Source organism: Chiloscyllium punctatum, chromosome 21 (genome assembly GCF_047496795.1).
Source record: "Chiloscyllium punctatum isolate Juve2018m chromosome 21, sChiPun1.3, whole genome shotgun sequence".
NCBI classification, from domain to species: Eukaryota; Metazoa; Chordata; class Chondrichthyes; order Orectolobiformes; family Hemiscylliidae; genus Chiloscyllium; species Chiloscyllium punctatum.
The window spans coordinates 507,059-528,482 of NC_092759.1; the positions used below are offsets into that span (position 1 = coordinate 507,059).

The 21,424-nt window shown below is 45.2% G+C and overlaps 1 protein-coding gene across 8 annotated transcripts in view; it reads right to left on the reverse strand.

The window, feature by feature from the left end:
- The window catches only part of LOC140492498 (uncharacterized), an 86,221-nt gene extending 82,365 nt beyond the window's left edge, over positions 1-3,856 (reverse strand). For 7 of the 8 annotated variants that reach the window (XM_072591398.1, XM_072591394.1, XM_072591392.1 and 4 more), the window contains exons 1-2: positions 3,676-3,697; positions 226-327 (exon numbers count right to left, since the gene is read on the reverse strand). In XM_072591398.1, the coding sequence (XP_072447499.1) occupies positions 226-327; positions 3,676-3,690 (117 nt within the window). In that variant the 5' untranslated portion in view covers positions 3,691-3,697. The other variant, XM_072591391.1, reaches the window with a different exon arrangement.
- Positions 3,857-21,424: the final 17,568 nt, after the last annotated feature.

Sequence of the window (21,424 nt, forward strand, 5' to 3'; positions counted from 1 at the left end):
TGTAAATCTCATTCTTGGATTGCTCACTGACCAAACACCAGGTCACTCTCAGCCTGTCTGCAACAGGCAGACTGAGTGTGCAGTTTAAAGGGCCATGATTCAGTCTAAAAACCAACAAGCCATTTCCAGACTCACCATACAGCTGAACCATCAGGAACCAGCGCAAAGCTGCACAACGCCACGCAGCGTAGCAGAGGGTATAACCGGAGTGGGCCTCACATTTACCTGCTGTAACTTTGGCTGAGTTTTTGGCTCTTTATCCAGCTGTGCCTCCTGTTCCGATGAGCTCAGAGAAACCCTGCTCTGCAACGTCTTCCTTCTGCTGACCTGCGCGGAAATTCACAGAATTTAGTGTCAAATCAAGCAAAGCATCTGAAGAGGTGAAACTCAAAACGGTGGCTCAGAATCCAATCTCTCTCCTGGCTAAAGGAGGTAATGCACTCGAGATTGGCTTCCCTAACAACAACCCATATTTACATAGCATATTTTAGATTAGATTTCCTACGGTATGGAAGCAGGCCCTTCGGTCCGACAAGTCCACACCGACCCTCCAAAGAGCAACCTACCCAGACGTATTCCCCGACATTTACCCCTGATGAATGTACCGAACACTACGGGCAATTTAGCACAGCCAGTTCACCTGACCTGCACATCTTTGGACTGTGGGAAGAAACCGGAACACCCGGAGGAAACCCACACAGACATGGGGAGAATGTGCAAACTCCACACAGACAGTTGCCCAGGATGGGAATTGAACCCGGGTCCCTGGCGCAATGAGGCAGCAGTGCTAACCACTGAGCCACTGTGCCGCAATAGTTGGATGGAGGTGGGGTAAAGGTGATAGGTTGGGGAGGGACGGGGGTATGGTGCAGATAGGTGGGAAGGAAGATGGACAGATGAGACAGGTCATGAGGACGGTGCTGAGCTGGAAGGTTGGAACTGGGATAAGGTGGGGGGAGGGTTCCTAGGCAGAAGATGAGGGGCATTCTTCATCCAGACATTGGGTGGAAAGGGAGTGGCGATGGAGGAGGCCCAGGACCTGCATGTCCTTGGCAGTATAGGAGGGGGAGTTGAAGTGTTCGACAACGGGGCAGTGAGGTTGGTTAGTATGGGTATCCCAGAGATGTTCTCTGAAGCTCTCTGCGAGTAGGCATCCTGAATTCCCAATGTAGAGGAGACTGCATCGGGAGCAACGGATACATTAAATGACATGGCAGGTGAAACTTTTATGGATGTGAGGCTCCTTTGCGGCCTTGGACAGAGGTGGGGGGGAAAAGAGTTGTGGGCACAGGCTTTCCCCCTCCCATTCTGCCGAGGACATGCAGGTCCTGGGCCTCCTCCACCGCCACTCCCTTTCCACCCAATCGAAAGCAGCAGAAACGGAACCAAATAAATTCCAGAAGACACAGTACAGCAGCGCTTCACAGGAGACTCCAGAGCACTGAAAAGGTCACCTAGACAAGGGATGAAACATCTGCAAATCAACATCCCAGCTCGGGCGAACATACCCTCAACTGGCACCCAAGCTACAAATCTTTACACAAACCGTGTCTATTAAGTGTTTTCACTGTACCTGCATCCCTCACCTCCTTTGACAGTTCACTCCACACACAGTAAAAAACGTTGTCCCTTGTTTCCTTTTCAAATCTTTCACCTTGCACCTTAAAAATAAATCCCTTGTTTTGAACTCCCCCACTCTCAGGAAAAGTCCCTTGCCCTTATCTGTAACTTTCATGATTTTTGTAAACATCAATTAGGTCACCCCAGCAACCTCCGACGCACGAGTGAAAAAAAGGTCCCAACCTTTCCAGTGTATTTTTATATCTCAAACTCCAGGCAGCACCCTGGTAAATCTTTTCTGAACCCCCTCCGGTTTTAATAATACCCTTCCTACAGCAGGGTGACCAGACTACACGCAGTACTCCAGAACAGAATAAAAGAACATTACAGCACATGAATAGCCCTTCTGCCCTCCAAGCCTGCACCGATCCAGATCCTCTGCCTAAACCTATCGCCTATTTTCCAAGGATCTTTATCCCTCTGCTCCCTGCCCATTCATGTTTCTGTCCTGATACATCTTAAATGAACTATGATGTCCACCTCCGTTGGCAACGCATTCCCTAACCACCACCCTCTGCATAAAGAACTTTCCATGCATATTTCCCTTAAACCTTTCCCCTCTCACCTTGAACTCATGACCCCTAGTAATTTGAGTCCCCCACTCTGGGAGAAAGCTTCTTGCTATCCACCCTATCTATACCTCTCATGATTTTCTGGACCTCAATCAGGTCCCCCCTAAACCTCCGTCTTTCTAATGCTATTTCCATTTAACATATAGTTCGTTCTAGAATTGGATCTTCCAAAATGCATCACCTCACATTTGCCTTGTTTGAACTCCATCTGCCATTTCTCCGCCCAACTCTCCAATCTATCTATCTATATTCTGCTGCATTCTCTGACAGTCCCCTTCACTATCTGCTACTCCACCAAAGATGTGCAGGTCAGGTGAATTGGCTATGCTAAATTGCCCAAAGTGTTAGGTGTGTTAGTCAGAGGGAAATGGGTCTGGGTGGGTTACTCAACAAGTATGGACTTATTGGGCCAAAGGGCCTGTTTCCACACTGTAGAGAATCTAATCTAATCAAATCAATCTTAGTATAGATTAGAGTGGTCCTGGAAAAGCACAGCAGGTCAGGCAGCATCCGAGGAGCAGGAAAATCAATGTTTTGGGCAAGAACTCTATTTTTGATGAAAGGCCTTTGCCCGAAACATCGATTTTCCTGCTCCTCGGATGTTGCCGGACCTGCTGTGCTTTTCCAGCACCACTCTGATCTAGACTCTGGTTTCCTGCATCTGCAGTCCTTGTTTTTACCTAATCAATCTTCGTGTCAGCTGGGTGGCATGGTGGCACAGATGGGCAGCACAGTGGTTAGCACTGCTGCCTCACAGCGTCAGAGACCCGGGGTTCAATTCCCACCTCAGGCAACTGACTGTGTGGAGTCTGCACATTCTCCCAGCGTCTGCGTGGGGTTTCCTCCGGTTTCCTCCCACAGTCCAAAGGGTGTGCAGGTCAGGTGAATTGGCCATACTAAATTGTCCGATAGTGTTAGGTGAAGGGGTAAATGTAGGGGAGAGAGTCTGGGTGGGCTGCGCTTCGGCGGGTCGGTGTGGACTTGCTGAGCCGAAGGGCCTGTTTCCACACTAATCTAATCTAATCTAAATTTGCTAGTCTGCCTCCAGATTATGAACAAGTGGTCCCAGCACGGGTCCCTGTGGAGCACCACTGGTCACAGTTCTATATTTCAAGAAACTCCCTTCCACTACTACTCTGTCTCCTTTGCCAAGCCAGTTTTCTATCCATCTAGTTACTACACCCTGGACCCCATGCAACTTCACTTTCTCCACCGGCCTACCATGGGGGAGCCTTATCAAACGCCTTACTGAAGTCCATGCATGTGAGGTCTCCAGCCCTGCCCTGCCCTCATCAAACAACTTCATCACTTGCTCACAGTGAGGATGCAGGGACATGAACGGCGCTATCTCAATGCAAAACTCTCCCAACCTCCCTTTTGTGGCACATCAGGAAGCCCGGTCACACCGCCAACTGGCGCAAAGTGCGCGGCTATCAAATCTTTTAAAGAGAAAACACCGAGGCGGGGGTAACAGAACCACAACCTGAGCGTCTACCATCCCTCGCTCACTCACCATCTTCTTCATCCAGGCGATTAAAGGCTCCGCTTCTCTTGCCGACGCCAAGCAACCCCCAGGTCAAGGGTCAGAGGTAAACCGGTTCCACCAATGACAGACGTTCCCCCCCCCCCCCCCGTCATCTTTGTTAGGGGCAGGCTTGCGCCGATCACCGCTCCGTTTCCGCTGGGTGCGGGGCTCCATCTTTGTTAGGGGCAGACGGGCGCCGGTCACCGCTCCGTTTCCGCTGGGTGCGGGGCTCCATCTTTGTTAGGGGCAGACGGGCGCCGGTCACCGCTCCGTTTCCGCTGGGTGCGGGGCTCCATCTTTGTTAGGGGCAGACGGGCGGCGCTGGAGGCCGGCCATTTTCCCCCTCCGACCGTTGGGCGCCCCTCAGCGCCATCTTTGTGCGGGGTGGGGGTGGGGGGCTACAAGATGGAATCCGAAGGCCTGTATTTGCTTTGCGGGTCCCGTGAGGAGGAGGAGGAGGTAAGGCCTCTTTCCTGCTGCTATGATTTCCTTTGGTGATGCTGTTGAAGATTTAATAAACGGGTTACGAAGCCTTTGTTTTGGGGTTCCAGCCGAGGATAGGACTGCGCCCCCTGCGGTGGGAGGCCTAAAACGTCCATTTCTCCCCCACCACCAACTTTATTTATACATAAAGGGACACAAACTCATGAACAGTATTAAATAATACAATAATAACAAATTTAAAATATTAACAAAATAACCACTCCCTGCTAGTAAGCTGTGATACCATCTGTGGAGGGGTGCCAATTGGCACATACTGCCACTTGGAGAAAGTGAGGACTGCAGATGCTTGGGATCTTTCTGTGCTTTAATCATTTAAGTTTGCATTGGGTATGCTAGGGGTGCCAAAAACTACGGTCAATGGCTCTCGGTAAGTGGCAGTATGTGCTGAAAATGTGTTGCTGGAAAAGCGCAGCAGGGTCAGGCAGCATCAAAGGAGAAGGAGAAGGGCTTATGCCCGAAACGTCGATTCTCCTTCTCCTTTGATGCTGCCTGACCCTGCTGCGCTTTTCCAGCAACACATTTTCAGCACATACTGCCACTTACCGAGAGCCATTGACCGTAGTTTTTGGCACCCTGGTATACCCAATGCAAACTAAATGATTAAAGCACAGAAAGTTCATTAGGTTAAAAAAAACCCCTGCAAAATCTGGAAATAAATGTAGCAGGAGGATGCCACTTGGTTCTTGATCATGAACTGACCCGCCATCCCTGGCATTAAGTAGATTTAGAATTAGGTTTTATTGTCACATGTGCAATGTCGCCATTCTGGGCGCCATCTTGGGTACAAAGGTATTTGGGTGCAGAAATAGAAAAGAATAAAGAAATAAGTTAGGAGGTTCATTAACACAGTTTTTTGTAGTTTAAAGTACAAAAATAAAGAGATAAAGTTAAAAGTTTAACATTACTTGTCTGTTCCTAGGCCACGGGCCTGCAGGCACTCCATGCTGGGCTTTCCCCACAAGGGCTCGCTCTCCCCCACGTTGACCCCTCTTTCACCGAAAAGGAGGAGGTGAGAACTGCACGTGCTGGAGAGTGAGAGTCGAAAAGTGTGATGCTGGAAAAGCATAGCAGGTCAGGTAGCATCTGAGATGCTGGGCACACTTTCACCTGTGCAGGGCATTCTTTCACCCACTTTGGGCACGCTTTCATGCACGCTGGTTCCACTCGGGCTTGCCATCTGCTTTGCTGCTGACTGCCACACTACCACTGATCAGCATCTGGGCTCACACAGGGCTCCAGCCGCTGCAATGCTATGCTGCTGCCTCCAGGACCAAGCTCCCTCCAGAAGGTGTGTAAAAAAAACTTTAAAAAGAGGAAAAAAAAACAAGTAAAGAATAAGGAAAAAGGAAAAGCAGACAGAATGGAAAAGATCATGTCTTGGACACCTCTACTCTGCTGCTGCCATTGTAATGTAGGTAGGATGTAGGGGCAACGATGCTGGTAATAGATAAACAGGGAGGGGATGGCCTAGAGATATCATTGCTAACCCATTAATCCAGACACCTCAGCTAATGTCCTGGGGACCCAGGGTCCCTCCATGGCAGATGGTCAAATTTGAATTCATTTAAAATATATCTGTAATTAAGAATTTACTGATGACCGTGAAACCATTGTCGTTTGTTGAAAAAAACCGATCTGGCTCACTAATGTCCTTCAGGAAAGGAAATCAGTCATCCTAACCTGGTCAGGCCTACACGTGACTCCAGACCCATAGTAATGAGGTTGACTCTCAACTGCCCTTTGAAATGGTCCAGCAAGCCACTTGGTTATATCAACTACTGCAAAGTCTCAACTAAGGAATGAAATTGGACTGACCATCTGGCATTGACCTAGCCACTGAAAAGACAATGGCAGAATCAACCCCGTCCACACTGCAAAGCCCTCTTTACTAACATCTGGGAGCTAGTGCCAAAATTGGGAGTGCTGTCCCACGGACTAGTCAAGCAACAGCCAGACATAGTCATAGTCACGAAATTATACCTTACAGACAATGTCCCAGACACCATCGTCACCACTCCTGTAAAATCCTGTCCTATTGGCAGGACAGACCTAGCAGAGGTGGCAGCACAGTGGTATACAGTTGGTCGTCCTCAACACTGACTTTGCACCCCATGAAGTTTCATGACTTCAGGGCAAAGAAACTTGCTGATTACCACATACATATCATCCTTTCGCAGATGAATCAATACTCTTTCATATTGAGCAACACTCGGAGGAAGCACTGAGGGTGGCAAGAGCATAAAATGTGCTCTGGGTGGGGGATTTCAATGCCAATTACCATGAGTGGCTTGGCAGCAGCTCTACTGATCGCTGGTCAGCTTCTGAAGGACATAGCTGCTACACTGGGTCTACAACAGATAGTGAGGGAACCAGCAAAACAGAAGAACATACTTGATCTCATCCTTACCAATGTGCTGGCTGCAGATGCATCTATCCAGGACAAATTCTCACCTTCACATTGAGAATACCCTCCATCGTGTCATGTGGCACTGTCACTATGCTAAATGGGACAGACTTCAAACAGATCTAGCAGCACAAGCTTAGGCATCCATGAGGTGATGTGAGCTATAAGCAACAACAGAATTGTACTCCACCCTCATGGTCAGGCATATGTCCCATTCAACCATTATCATCAAGACAAGGAATCAACCTTGGTTTAATGGAGAGTCTGGGAGGGCATACCAGGAGCAGCACCAGGAATACTTAAAAATAAGGTGTCAACTTGATGAAGTTACCAAACAGGACTACTTGCCTGCCAGACAGCAAAAGCAGCTCGTGATAGAAAGAGCTAAGCGATCTCACAACCAAAGGATCAGATTTAAGCTCTGTCGTCCTGCTTCAACCAGTCATGAATGATGGTTAATTAAACAACTCGCTGGAGAAGGAGGTTCCACAAATATCCCTATCCTCAATGATAGAAGAGCCCAGCGTAAAAGATAAGGCTGAAGCATTTGCAGCAGTCTTCAGCCAGAAGTGCCAAGTGGGTGTCAATCTTGGTCTCCTTCAACGATCCCCAGGATACCAGTCTTCAGCCAATTCAAAGTATTCCACATGAAATCAAGAAACGTTTGGAGGCAAAGGCTACAGGTCCTGACAACATTCCAGCAATAATATTGAAGACCTGTGCTCCAGAATTTGCCACTTCCATGGACAAAAAGTTCTAGTACAGTTACAACACTGGCATCTACACAACAATATGGAAAATTGCCTAGCTATGTCCTGTATGCAAAAAGCAGGATAAATCTAACCCGACTAATTAGCAACCCATCAGTTAATTCTTGATTATCAGTTAGGTGATGGAAGGTGTCATCAACAGTGCTATCAAGCAGCACCTGCTCAGCGATAACCTGCTCAGTGATGTCCAGTTTGGGTTCTACCAGAGCCACTTAGCTTCTAACCTCATTACAGCCTTGGTTTGAACATGTACAAAGGAGCTGAGTTCCAGAGATGAGGTGGGAATGACAACCTCTGACATGAAGACCAGCCCCTGACATAAAGTCCTTATTTAACTGACTGTGGCATCAAGGACTCCTAGCAAAACCGCAATCAATGAGTATCAGAGGACAAACACTCCAGCAGTTGGAGTTCAACCTGACACCTAGTAAGATGGTTGTGGTTGTTGGAAGTCAGTTATCTCAGCTCCAGGACATCTTTGCAGGAATTCCTCAAGGTAGTGTTCTAGGCCCAACCATCTTCAGCTGCTTCATCAATCTTTACTTCTGTCCAACATAAGGTCAGAAGTGGGGATGTTCACTGATGATTGCACAATGTTCAGCACCATTCACAATTCCTCAGATATTGAAGCAAGACCTGGACAATATCATGGCTTGCAGTGACAAGGGGCAAGTAACATTCAAGCTACACAATGCCAGGGAATGATCATCTCTAATAAGAGACAAAATAACGTCCAGTCATTGGTTACCATCACTGAATACTCAACATCCTTGGGTTATCATTGACCACAAACTCAACGAGACTTGCCCCATAAACACAGTGGCTACAAGAGCAGGTTAGAGGCTAGGAGTACTGTGGCAAGTTTTTCACCACCTGACTCCCAAAGTCTGTCCATCATCTACAAAGTAAAGTCATGAATGGGATGGAATACCCTCCACTTCTTTGGATGGGTGAAGCTCCAACAACACTCCGACCCATCCAGGACAAAGCAGCCTTCTTGACTTGCACTACATCTACAAACATACACTTCGTCCACCATCGATGGTCAGTAGCAGCAGTGTGTACTACTTACAAGGTGCACTGCCAAAATTCACCAAAATTCCTCAGACAGTACATCCAAACCCATGACCACTGTCATCGAGAAGAACAAGGATAGAAGGTACATGAGAACACACCTGCACATTCTTCTCCAGGGCACTCTGTGTTCTGACCTGGAAATATATCGCCATTCCTTCATTGTCACGGGGTCAAATTCCTATAATTCTCTCCCAAAGGGTATTGTGGGTCAATCACAATGGGATGGCAATAAATGTTGTCCAGCCAGCAATGCTCCCACAAATGAATAAAAAAAGGGCACTGGATGAGTATAGTCCAGACTCCCAGGTTAATTCTCTAAATGCGTCAGTTCCTGATCACACTATGATGGCAGGTCAAATTCAAACATGAATTATAAAAGCTAGAATATCACGTTAGTCCATGATGATCATGAAACTGTTACTGATTGGTGTAAAAACCCACCTGATTCACTTTACCAACTTTAACCACACTAACTTATGTGTGACTCCAGATCCATAGCAATGTTAATTGTCCTCTGCAACAGCATATCAAGCCACTTAGTTGAAAGGCAATTAGGGATCTGTTGACTATGCCAGTGACACCTACATCCCATTAAGAATAAAGCAAAAGAACATATAGCATAGAAGCATGACCCAACAAATCCAGTGTATTCTCCCACTCAGGCATCCTTCCATCTTTTCTCAAACCCTAAATCTACCATTGTAACCACTATTCCCTTCTCCCTATAATTATGGTCTTTCTTCTTAAATGCATCAATATTATTTTCCTCAACCACCCCTTGTAGTAGTGATTTCATTCCCACCATTCTTTTCTGAATACCCTCTTGCTTATTGATGATCTTGTATTCATGGCCTCGATATGCTCTTCTCTTTCAATAAAATGGCTGTGACTCCTATTTTGATATCTGATTCCCAAATATCTTGATTTGTTTAAACATCCATCGATCTCAGTTCTGAACGTGCTCAGCGATCGAACATCCATTGGAGCTATAGGGCGAGGCTGAATAGGCTGGGGCTGTTTTTCTGGAATGTCGGAGGCTGAGGGGTGACCTTATAGAGGTTTATAAAATCATGAGGGGAATGGATAGGATAAATAGACAAGGCCTTTTCCCTGGGGCTGGGGGGATTCCAGAACTGGAGGGCATAGGTTTAGGGTGAGAGAGGGGAAAGATATAAAAGAGACCTAAGGGGCAACCTCTTCACGCAAAGGGTGGTGCATGGATGGAATGAGCTGCCAGAGGAAGTGGTGGAGGCTGGTACAATGACAACATTTAAAAGGCATCTGGATGGGTATATGAATAGGAAGGGTTTAGAGGGATATGAGCCAAATGCTGGCAAATGGGACGAGATTAATTTTGGAAATCTGGTTGGAATGGACGAGTTGGATCTAAGGGTATGTTTCTGTGCTGTACATCTCTATGACAATGACTCTATAACTGTGAATCCCATGAGGGTATGTTTCTGTGCTGTACATCTCTATGACAATGACTCTATAACTGTGAATCCCATGAGGGTATGTTTCTGTGCTGTACATCTCTATGACAATGACTCTATAACTGTGAATCCCATGAGGGTATGTTTCTGTGCTGTACATCTCTATGATTCTATAACTTTACTCGTGATGATGCTCTAAGCTCTAGACTCTTCAGACAGGGGATACAATGTCTCAGTGTCTATCCTGTAAAGCCATCACAGATTCTTATATTATTTTAAAAGAATCAACTTTCTAAACTCCAGGGAAGATAGGTCTAGAATTAGAATTAACTTATTGTTACATGTACTCAGATGGGTACAGTGAAAAGTTTACATATCGCTACTTACGGCACCATCTTAGGTACAAAGGTACCTAGGTACAGATTCATAAGTAACAGACTCTTAAGTAATTAAGTAAGGTCTCTACTACTCAATCTATCTTCATAACCCTCCCAATGTTAAGAATCAATTTAATGAATCTTCAATGAACTCTTTCCAAGTATTTTGCTCTTAACATACAGAGATCAAAACTGTACATATTTCTGCAGGTGTGGCACTTACATGCTAACACTTTGATTTGTGCCCAAAAGCAAGCCAGTTCCTGTGAAACATTTAATAAGTTGTCACCAAGTATCTGTCTCTCATAAAGATACAGAGTCATATGGCATGGAAACAGTCCCTTTGATCCAACCTGTCCATGCTGACTAGGTACGCAAACTGACCTCATCACTGTAGTGATTGGAACAAGGTCAACCAGGTGGTCCTCATAGAATATGAGTTCCTTGATTGGATCTGTTAACCTGGTCCAAACAAGGAGCCCTGGATGACAGATATAAACAGGAGTGACAGAGGTTCTGCTCACTCTAAGAGCCAGCTCTATGTTAGCTGTCACGTAGTATGCACATGTAAATAAAAGGTGACTTGATGACGGGTTACCGGCCTTTGTGAAGTTACTTTCACCATCGTTAAAGAGCCAAATGGAATTTTGGCCTTTATTTCAAAGTGGTTAGAGTTTAAGAATAAGGAAGTCTTGTCACACTGTAAATTTCTTTCAGCAGGAGGCCAAGAACCAGGACCCTGGCTGGTATTTGACCTATTCAAGGAGGGATTCAGACCTACTTTAGTGACACAACTCAGGCCCAGACCGAGATCAATTTACAGGTAGTTCTTCTATATCACAATGGTTGCATTCTTGTGCAACCTGCATTGTAGAAAAATCGCACTTTAGAAACAGCGCTTAAGTGTTGGCATTACAGCCAATACACGTTTTAAAAGTTTGCACTTTAGAAACAGTGTCCCCAATTTATCAGTTGTGTTACAGTGAACTTGCGTTAATGAAATGCGTGTTATAGCAGAACGACCTTAGTTGTTCAATTCATAGCACTGCAATCTCTGAGCCACAAGGTTCAAATCCTACTCCAGAGCATAAGCGCAGAAATCAATGCTGACACTCCGGGGCAGTACTGAGAGACAATGCACTGTTGGAGATACTGTTAATCTGGTAAGACATAAAATCATGGCCCAGTTTGCCTGTGAATGTTAAAGATCCCATGACATTATTGCAAAGGGAGTTCACCCTGATGTCCTCGCCAACACTCATCCCTCATTCAACCTCATAATAGTTGACTATCTGGTTATTATGTGGGGACATAGGTCTTAATAGCAGGCAGGTCTTTCGACCCTATGGATGCTGCCTGACCTGCTGTGCTTTTCCAGCACCACACTCTCGACCTTTGACCCTATGAACCTGCTTCACCATTCAATAAGATTGTGACTGATCTTACTGTGGTCTCAACTCCATATTCATCCCTGCCCCTATAAAACATTTTCTATCAAAAATCCCTCCAGAATTCAGCCATGAATAAATTCAATGACCCAACCTCTTTCTGGAGAAGAGAATTCCACAGATCAATGTTCTTTTGAGAGAAAAAAGCAATTCTCCTCACCTCTGCTTTAAAAAGATTTCTTATTTTTAAAACGTGTCCCTTTGTTCTCAAGTTCCCAAATTTCCTCAATGTACACACTCTATCCAGTCCTTTTGGGATTGTCCCTGCTTAAAATAGATTGCTTCTCATTCCTCAAAATTCCATGGGAAAAGACCAAATCTGTTCAACCTTTCTTCATGAAGTTAAAAATCACACAACACCAGGTTATAGTTGAACAGGTTTAATTGGAAGCACTAGCTTTCACTCCAAAATCTAGTGCTTCCAATTAAAGCTGTTGGACTATAACCTGGTGTTGTGTGATTTTTAACTTTGTACACCAGTCCAACACCGGCATCTCCAAATTATTTCTTCATGAGGGATGAGTCAAGTGAACCTTCTCTGAGGTGCTTATCCCAGTACTGTTTATCGGACCTCACTGTAATCAATTTGACTGTGTCTGTTACAACCATGGCTACAATCCAAACACATTTCATTGGCTATGAAGTATTTTGAGACGTCCTGTGGTTGAGAAAAATGCTTTATAGATTTTTACTTTGACTGCAGACTGGTAAAATTGACATTTTGATTGTGCTTCCTGTGATTTCAAAGTCTGTCAGGTTCGCCTGTAGATGGTGCTGTCATCAGTTTTATAAACCTTGCCACAGAAAATTCTTTGACTGAATTATCCTCTACATCAAAACTGATCTCATTCATGTGAAATGTCAGTGTTGCATTACATCTACCAAGTCACGTTAAAGTATCAGGTGTTGGGATATTGATCTTATTATCTTTAAAGTTTCCAAACTGTGCCAGCACCAAAGAAAGCCGACCATTTGCACATGTACGTTGGTGCTCCCTGGAGGGAGTTTTTGCTGCTCCTTGGATGCTGCCTGAAACTGCTGTGCTCTTCCAGCACCACTAATCCAAAATCTGGTTTCCAGCATCTGCAGTCATTGTTTTTACTCAGTTAACTTTTTGTCTGCTTTCTATCATTTTTGCAAGGTGTCAGTCTTGGCTTAGTTCAATGGTTCCACCACAGAACACACCAGATGGCCTCCTTCTTTAGAGACCGCACTTTCCCTTCCCACGTGGTTAAAGATGCCCTCCAACGCATCTCGTCCACATCCCGCACTTCCGCCCTCAGACCCCACCCCTCCAACCGTAACAAGGACAGAACGCCCCTGGTGCTCACCTTCCACCCTACCAACCTTCGCATAAACCAAATCATCCGCCGACATTTCTGCCACCTCCAAAAAGACCCCACCACCAGGAATATATTTCCCTCCCCACCCCTTTCCGCCTTCCGCAAAGACCGTTCCCTCTGTGACTACCTGGTCAGGTCCACGCCCCCCCACGACCCACCCTCCCATCCTGGCACCTTCCCCTGCCACCGCAGGAACTGCAAAACATGCGGCCACACCTCCTCCCTCACCTCCATCCAAGGCCCTAAAGGAGCCTTCCACATCCATCAAAGCTTTACCTGCACATCCACTAATGTCATTTATTGCATCCGTTGCTCCCGATGTGGTCTTCTCTACATTGGGGAGACTGGACTCCTCCTAGCACAGCACTTTAGGGAACATCTACGGGACACCCGCACCAATCAACCACACCGCCCTGTGGCCCAACATATCAACTCCAACCCCCCACTCTGCCAAGGACATTGGGGGCCCTGGGCCTCCTTCGCCGCGCTCCCTCACCACCAGACACCTGGAGGAAGAACGCCTCATCTTCCGCCTCGGAACACTTCAACCCCAGGGCATCAATGTGGACTTCAACAGTTTTCTCATTTCCCCTTCCCCCACCTCACCCTAGTTCCAAACTTCCAGCTCAGCATTGTCCCCATGACTTGTCCTAACTGCCGATCTCCTTTTCCACCTATCCACTCCACCCTCCTCCCTGACCTATCACCTTCATTCCCTCCCCCACTCACCTATTGTACTCCAGGCTACTTTCTCCCCACCCTCACCCTCACCCTCCTCTAGTTTATCTCTCCACGCTTCAGGCTCTCTGCCTTTATTCCTGTTGAAGGGCTTTTGCCCGAAACGTCGATTTTGCTGCTCCTCGGATGCTGCCTGAACTACTGTGCTCTTCCAGCACCACTAATCCAGAATCTGATTTCCAGCATCTGCAGTCATTGTTTTTACTCATTTAACTTTTTGTCTGCTTTCCATCATTTTTGCAAGGTGTCAGTCTTGGCTTAGCTCAATGGGTATAACTGCGTGGCATTGTATTATGAGGCTGTGAACTGAAGACTGCTTCAGAGATGCCAGCATATAGGGCGTGATTTTCTCTTTCCTTCCCTTCCCTGGAGGTGGTGAGAGAGATGGCGAGAGGGGAAATAGCAGGATGAGTAGAAACTCAACAGTTCCACACCGCCTCTGCAATTAAATGCTGTTCAAGGTTATTGGACGCTTTCTTGACTTGCCAACAAGTGAGATCCCAGCTGACCACCTTATCCCCATGACCCTCACCCCATGAGAAGCAGTAAGAAGACTTATATTCTCATTCTTGGATCCCCGAAGGAATAGGCGGTTTGCGGTGACCATTCTGACCCCAGTAGTTGCTGGCATCTGATTGGCTAGCAGCTACTGACCTTAGGTTCTTGGTAGTGTATATGAGCAGAGAGATCTCAGTGTCCATGTGCATACATCCCTAAAGGTTGTCATCTAGGTTGATAGGGTTGTTAAAAAGGCATACAGTGTGTTAGCTTTTATTAATAGAGGGACTGAGTTTTGGAACCCTGAGGTCATGCTGCAGCTGTACAGAACTCAGGTGCGGCCGTACTTGCAGTACTGCATACAGTTCTGGTCACCGCATTACAGGAAGGATGTGGAAGCTTTGGAAAGGGTTCAAAGGAGATTTACTTGGATGTTGCCTGATATGGAAGGAAGGTCTTACGAAGAAAGGCTGAGAGGCTTGAGGCTGTTTTCATTGGAGAGAAGAAGGTTGAGAGGTGACTTAATTGAGACATATAAGATAATCAGAGGGTTAGATAGGGTGGACAGTGAGAGTCTTTTTCCTCGGATTTAAATGGTCATTGGATAGACATATGAATGAAAATAGAATAGTGTAGGTTAGATGGGCTTCAGATTGGTTTAACGGGTCGGCGCAACATCAAGGGCCAAAGGGCTTGTAATGCGCTGCAATGTTCTATGTTCAATCTTTAATGAACTGTTTGGTGAGCTATCTGACCATTGGGGCAGCATGTTAACCATCACCTGACACAGTCACGACCTACATTTAGGAAATATATGGGAAAACTCTGTCCATAATCCCAGCTGACACTAACAGTACCAGAAGTGTACAGTTGGAGGCACTGTTGTAGAATCATAGAATCCATACAGTGCAGATAGAGGCCATTCAGCCCATCAGCAACCCTTTGAAGGGCACCCAGACCCACATTTACCATATCTAATCCACCTAACCTGCACATCTTTGGACTGGAGGAAGAAACCGGAGCACCCAGCAAAAACGTTTACACAGTCACCCAAGGAATCAAACCTAGGTCCCTGGGGCTGTGAGGCAGCAGTGCAAACCACTGTGCCACCGTGCTGCTCTGTGTTTCCGATCAGATTTTAGCAAACAACCCCATATATCTCATACTGCTATTTTTAACCTGGACTCTGGGCTAGTGTTCAACCCTTAGCTGGCATCTGAAGCAGATGGTCTGGCCATTTATTTCATTGTTTATTTTGAGGAGTTGAAAGGCACTATGTAAATGCACATTGTTCATGAGAAGCCATTCCAGGGGTTTGTCGAGAGAAATATCTCAGTAACTCTTTCTTTGATATATAAACGTATAAGGAGCCTTATGGTTGTTACAATGTATCAAAATGTCCCACCCATAGATCTTTTTATATAGCCAATCATAAGATTGACAACTAATCTGTCTTCCTTTGTGTTCACTGCTTCAGAGGGAAGTTGACTGGGATCTCACTGTTCTTTTTCAGTCTTCTATTAGTCCTTGGTTGCATGATTAATCTAGAGAACAGCCCCTTCCAGTGATGTATCACCCGCTCAAGGCTAAACTAAACTGTTACAGGTTCAAATTTTGGATGAAAACTTAAAGCAGGGGATCCTCAACATTCCCTACTGCCATTACCCATTCCAGTCTGAAACTCTAATATATCTGTGCTCCTATAATTCAGAATTCTGCACTTCATCCCCACTTTAATTCATCACTGTTGGTAGCCATGTCTTCAGTTGTCTAGGCCCTGAGCTTTCAAAGTGCTATTCTCATTTTCTACTTAGAGTCATAGAGATATTCAGCATGGAAACAGACCCTTCGGTCCAACCCGTCCATGCCGACCAGATATCCCAACCCAATCTAGTCCCATCTGCCAGCACCCAACCCACATCCCTCCAAACCCTTCCTATTCATATTCCCATCCAAATGCCTCTTAAATGTTGCAATTGTACCAGCCTCCACCACTTCCTCTGGCAGCTCATTCCATACACGTACCATCCGCTGTGTGAAAAAGTTGCCCCTTAGGTCTGTTTTATATCTTTCCCCTTTCACTCTAAACCTATGCCCTCTAGTTCTGGACTCCCCGACCCCAGGGAAAAGACCTTGTCTATTTATCCTATCCATGCCCCTCATAATTTTGTAAACCTCTATAAGGTCACCCCTCAGCCTCCGACGTACCAGGGAAAACAGCCCCAGTCTGTTCAGCCTCTCGCTGTAGCTCAAATCCTCCAACCCTGGCAACATCCTTGTAAATCTTTTCTGAACCCTTTCAAGTTTCACAACATCTTTCCGATAGGAAGGAGACCAGAATTGCATGCAATATTCCAACAGTGGCCTAACCAACGTCCTGTACAGCCACAACATGACCTCCCAACTCCTGTACTCAATGCTCTGACCAACAAAGGAAAGCATACCAAACGCCTTCTTCACTATCCTGTCTACCTGTGACTCCACTTTCAAGGAGCTATGAACCTCCACTCCAAGGTCTCTTTGTTCAGCAACACTCCCTAGGACCTTACCATTAAGTGTATAAGTCCAGCTAAGATTTGCTTTCCCAAAATGCAGCACCTCGCATTTATGTAAATTCAAACTCCATCTGCCACTTCTCAGCCCACTGGCCCATCTGGTCCAGATCCTGTTGTAATCTGAGGTAACCCTCTTCGCTGTCCACTACACCTCCAATTTTGGTGTCATCTGCAAACTTACTGACTGTACCTCTTATGCTCGCATCCAAATCATTTATGTAAATGACAAAAAGTAGATGGTCCAGCACCGATCCTTGTGGCACTCCACTGGTCACAGGCTCCAGTCTGAAAAACAACCCCCCCACCACCACCCTCTGTCTTCTACCTTTGAGCCAGTTCTGTATCAAAGTGGCTAGTTCTCCCTGTATTCCATGAGATCTAACCTTGCTAACCAGTCTCCCATTGGGAACCTTGTCGAACGCCTTACTGAAGTCTATATAGATCACATCTACTGCTCTGCCCTCATCAATCTTCTTTGTTACTTCTTCAAAAAACTCAATCAAGTTTGTGAGACATGATTTCCCATGCACAAAGCCATGTTGACTATCCCGAATCAGTCCTTGCCTTTCCAAATACATGTACATCCTGTCCCTCAGGATTCCCTCCAACAACTTGCCCCCCACCGAGGTCAGGCTCACTGGTCTGTAGTTCCTGGCTTGTCATTACGCCCTTCTTAAACAGTGGCAACACGTTTGCCAACCTCCAGTCCTCCGGCACCTCACCTGTGACTATCGATGATACAAATATCTCAGCAAGAGGCCCAGCAATCACTTCTCCAGCTTCCCACAGAGTTCTCGGGTACACCTGATCAGGTCCTGGGGATTTATCCACCTTTAACTGTTTCAAGATATCCAGCACTTCCTCCTCTGTAATCTGGACATTTTTCAAGATGTCACCATCTATTTCCCTACAGTCTATATCTTCCATATCCTTTTCCACAGTAAATACTGATGCAAAATATTCATTTAGTATCTCCCCCATTCTCTGTGGCTCCACACAAAGGCTGCCTTGCTGATCTTTGAGGGGCCCTATTTCTCTCTCGTTACCCTTTTGTCATTAATATATTTGTAAAACTCTTTGGATTCTCCTTAATTCTATTTGCCAAAACTATCGACTGTCCCCTTTTTGTCCTCCTGATTTCCCTCTTAAGTATACTCCTACTGCCTTTATACTCTTCTAAGGATTCACTCGATCTATCCTGTGTATACCTGACATATGTTTCCTTCTTTTTCTTAACCAAACCCTCAATTTCTTTCGTCATCCAGCATTCCCTATACCTACCAGCCTTCCCTTTCACCTTGACAGGAATCTACTTCCTCTGGATTCTTGTTATCTCATTTCTGAAGGCTTCCCATTTTCCAGCCATCCCTTTACCTGCAAACATTTGCCTCCAATCAGCTTTCGAAAGTTCTTACCTAATATCGTCAAAATTGGCCTTTCTCCAATTTAGAACTTTAACTTTTAGACCTGGTCTATCTTTTTCCATCACTATTTTAAAACAAATAGAATTATGGTCGCTGGCCCCAAAGTGCTCCCCCACTGATACTCGTTTTCTGTCTTCAAGATTCTCCTTAAATCTTAAATCTGGATGTTCTGAAGGGTCACTGGACTCAAAATATTAACCCTACTTTTTCTCCACTGATGCTGCCAGCAATTTCTGTTTTGTTTCAGATCTTCAGCAGCCACAATTCTTTGTTTCACCTTACATCTTACTTCTTTGACCAGACTTCTGGTCATCTGCCCTAATATTGTTGCTAACGGTCCCATGACATCAATTCAGGGTCATCAGTTTCTGTCTCGGGTCTTCATGTAACTAAGCAGACTAATTTTCGACATGTGGATCTTTGGGCAGGTGGAGCAGGATGTCTCACAGGCCGTGGGGTCCGGACAGCAGGATTTATTTCCCTTTCTTTCCTTCTCTGCCTCCACATTAAGACTTTGTGAATCAAAATGTGACACTGTTTAATGAACAAGTTGTTGCCATTTTGAATGATTCAGTCTCTTCTCAGGCACTAATGCCAAGCTGTCACACTTCAGTGAAAGCTTCAGAGTATTTTCATTACCCTCCCATTGACAGTGGTCATTGGAGTGTTGAGTAAGAGGACCTGGTCAGTTGTCCTGACATGATATTCAGTCCATTGACATTGCCCTGATGTCAACTTAAGTATCTCAGCGTGTATTTTACTGTATAAGGTTCCTGAGAAGTGCCTTTGAATGTTTAACTATATTAAGGCATTGTTGTTCCCCTTAATAACTATCTTTTTCAAGATGTTTTTATTATCAGATCTTAGGGTTATGGTCTCAGGATTTGTCTACCACTAAGGCAGTAATACTTGGAAGATAACTTTCCAAAGCTCCAGTCTTCTGTCCCCAAACACAAGCCAAGGATATAATCACTTGCCCAGATAAGTGCAGATCCACAACACTCAAGTAATTGCACTATGAGACTCTGTGCCTTGAATTCAGTTTTGTCATAAATAATTTTAAACTTGAGGGTAACCTGCAGTTTAAATACTGCAACAATCTCTGAGAACACACCACATAAACAACTTCAAAATCTTCTTACAGTGTTATTTATTACATTGCTGTTCGGATCTCCATTAGTGTCACTGAATCCCCATGGGGGATTACCATTGACCAGAAACTGAACCAATCAACAATATATGTATCATAGCTGCAAGAACAGGTCAGAGGCTGAGAACTCTGAGGTAAGTAACTTAGTTTCTGGCTCCTAAAGCCTCTCCAATATCTAAGGATCAGAGTGTGAGGGAATACTATCGGCCAGTCTGGATCACTGCAGTTCTAATAATATTCAAGAAGCTTGATATCACCAATCCAATACCTTAAGCATTCAGTCTCTTCACCTTTGAGGCAAATTGCCAACAATGTGTACCATCTAAAATATAAGTTACCATACTGCACCGTAGAGCTGCTGTCATTAGAGAGAGACTTAAGAGTCACAATGTCTCAGGCCAGGGGAGAGGTTGAGAAGAGGAATCCTTTATAGTAATCTCAGCCAGGAACTGAACCCATGCAATTGGTATCACTGTACATTACAAACCAGCCATCCAAGCTAAATCAAGTCCCTGGTCACTGTACCGTTTCCTAGATGCACTACAACTCACAAGGCTCTTTCAACAACATCTTCCAAACCCACAACCATTACCATCTAGAAGGACAAGAGTAGCAGATACATGGAAACACCACCACCTCTGATACACTTACCAACCTGACTTGGAACTATATTACTATTTCTTTGTTGTTGCTGGGTTAAAATGTTGTGACTACCCCCCTGGCAGTACTGCTGGATGCACCTACACTGCACAGACTGCAGTTCTTCAAGAAAACACCATCACCTTCACAAAGAGCAATTAGGAATGCGTGATAAACATTGGCCTTGCCAGTGACACCCATCTCTCATGAATGAACAAAAAAGCCACATTAATTACAAACAGGAAAATCACCAGTTAAGCAACAAAAGTATAAATAGATCTGAAATGCTATGAGAGATCAACAGGTCATAGTTTGAACATCCTCAATTTAAGTGCTTCAGTCCAAATTATGAGATTATCCTTAGCTTTTGTTTGTTGGCCCGTTACCAATCCACCTACTTCATCATTATTTGACATCCACAGAAATAGTAAACTGGGGTCTCATTTCCAGTAACATTCAATGACTAGTTAATCTTTTACTTACAGTGAGGGGCTGAACAGTTTTCCTAGCTATCTCAACACAGCCCACACACACAAACTTTGCAACAATATTCTATAGCGCTGGTTTGCAAACTAAGGTCACCGAAGTCAATGGCACAAAATGTTCTGATTGGACTTTGTAGGGCATGTGAATTCTACCTCTGAATTGCAGAGATTAGCAACAGGGGAATGGCCAAAATGGGATTGTCCTGCTGGAACTGAAGATTGTTTGTACGTTGTACTGCGAGAGAGAGGGGATGATGACGTAGTGGCAACGTTGCTGGACTAGTAGTCCAGAGACCCAGACTAATTGTCCAAGGACGGGGCTTTGGCAGATGATGGAACTTAAATCTGGAATTGAAAGCTAGTTTCAGTAACAGAGATCATTCATTGTTGTAAAAACCTCACAAATATTGAATAGGAAAAGAAATCTGCCATCCTTACCAGTCTTACCAATATATAACTCCCAATTATAGAGTCATAGAGATGTACAGCATGGAAACAGACCCTTCAGTCCAACTCGTCTATGCTGACCAGATATCCTAATCTAATCTAGTCCCATTTGCCAGCATTTGGCCCATATCCCCCCAGCCATTTCTAATAATATACCCATCCACTTGCTTTTTAAATGCTGTTCTTGTAACAGCCTCCACCACTTCTTCCGGCAGCTCATTCCATATTCGCACCACCCTCTGTGTGAAAGTGTTGTGCCTTAGGTCCCTTTTATATCTTTCCCCTCTCACCCTAAACCTGTGCTCTCTAGTTCTGGACTCCCCCATTCCAGGAAAAAGACTGCTTCTGTTTACCCTATCCATGCCACTCAAGATTTTATAAACCTCTATAAGGTCATCCCTCAGCTTCTGGCACT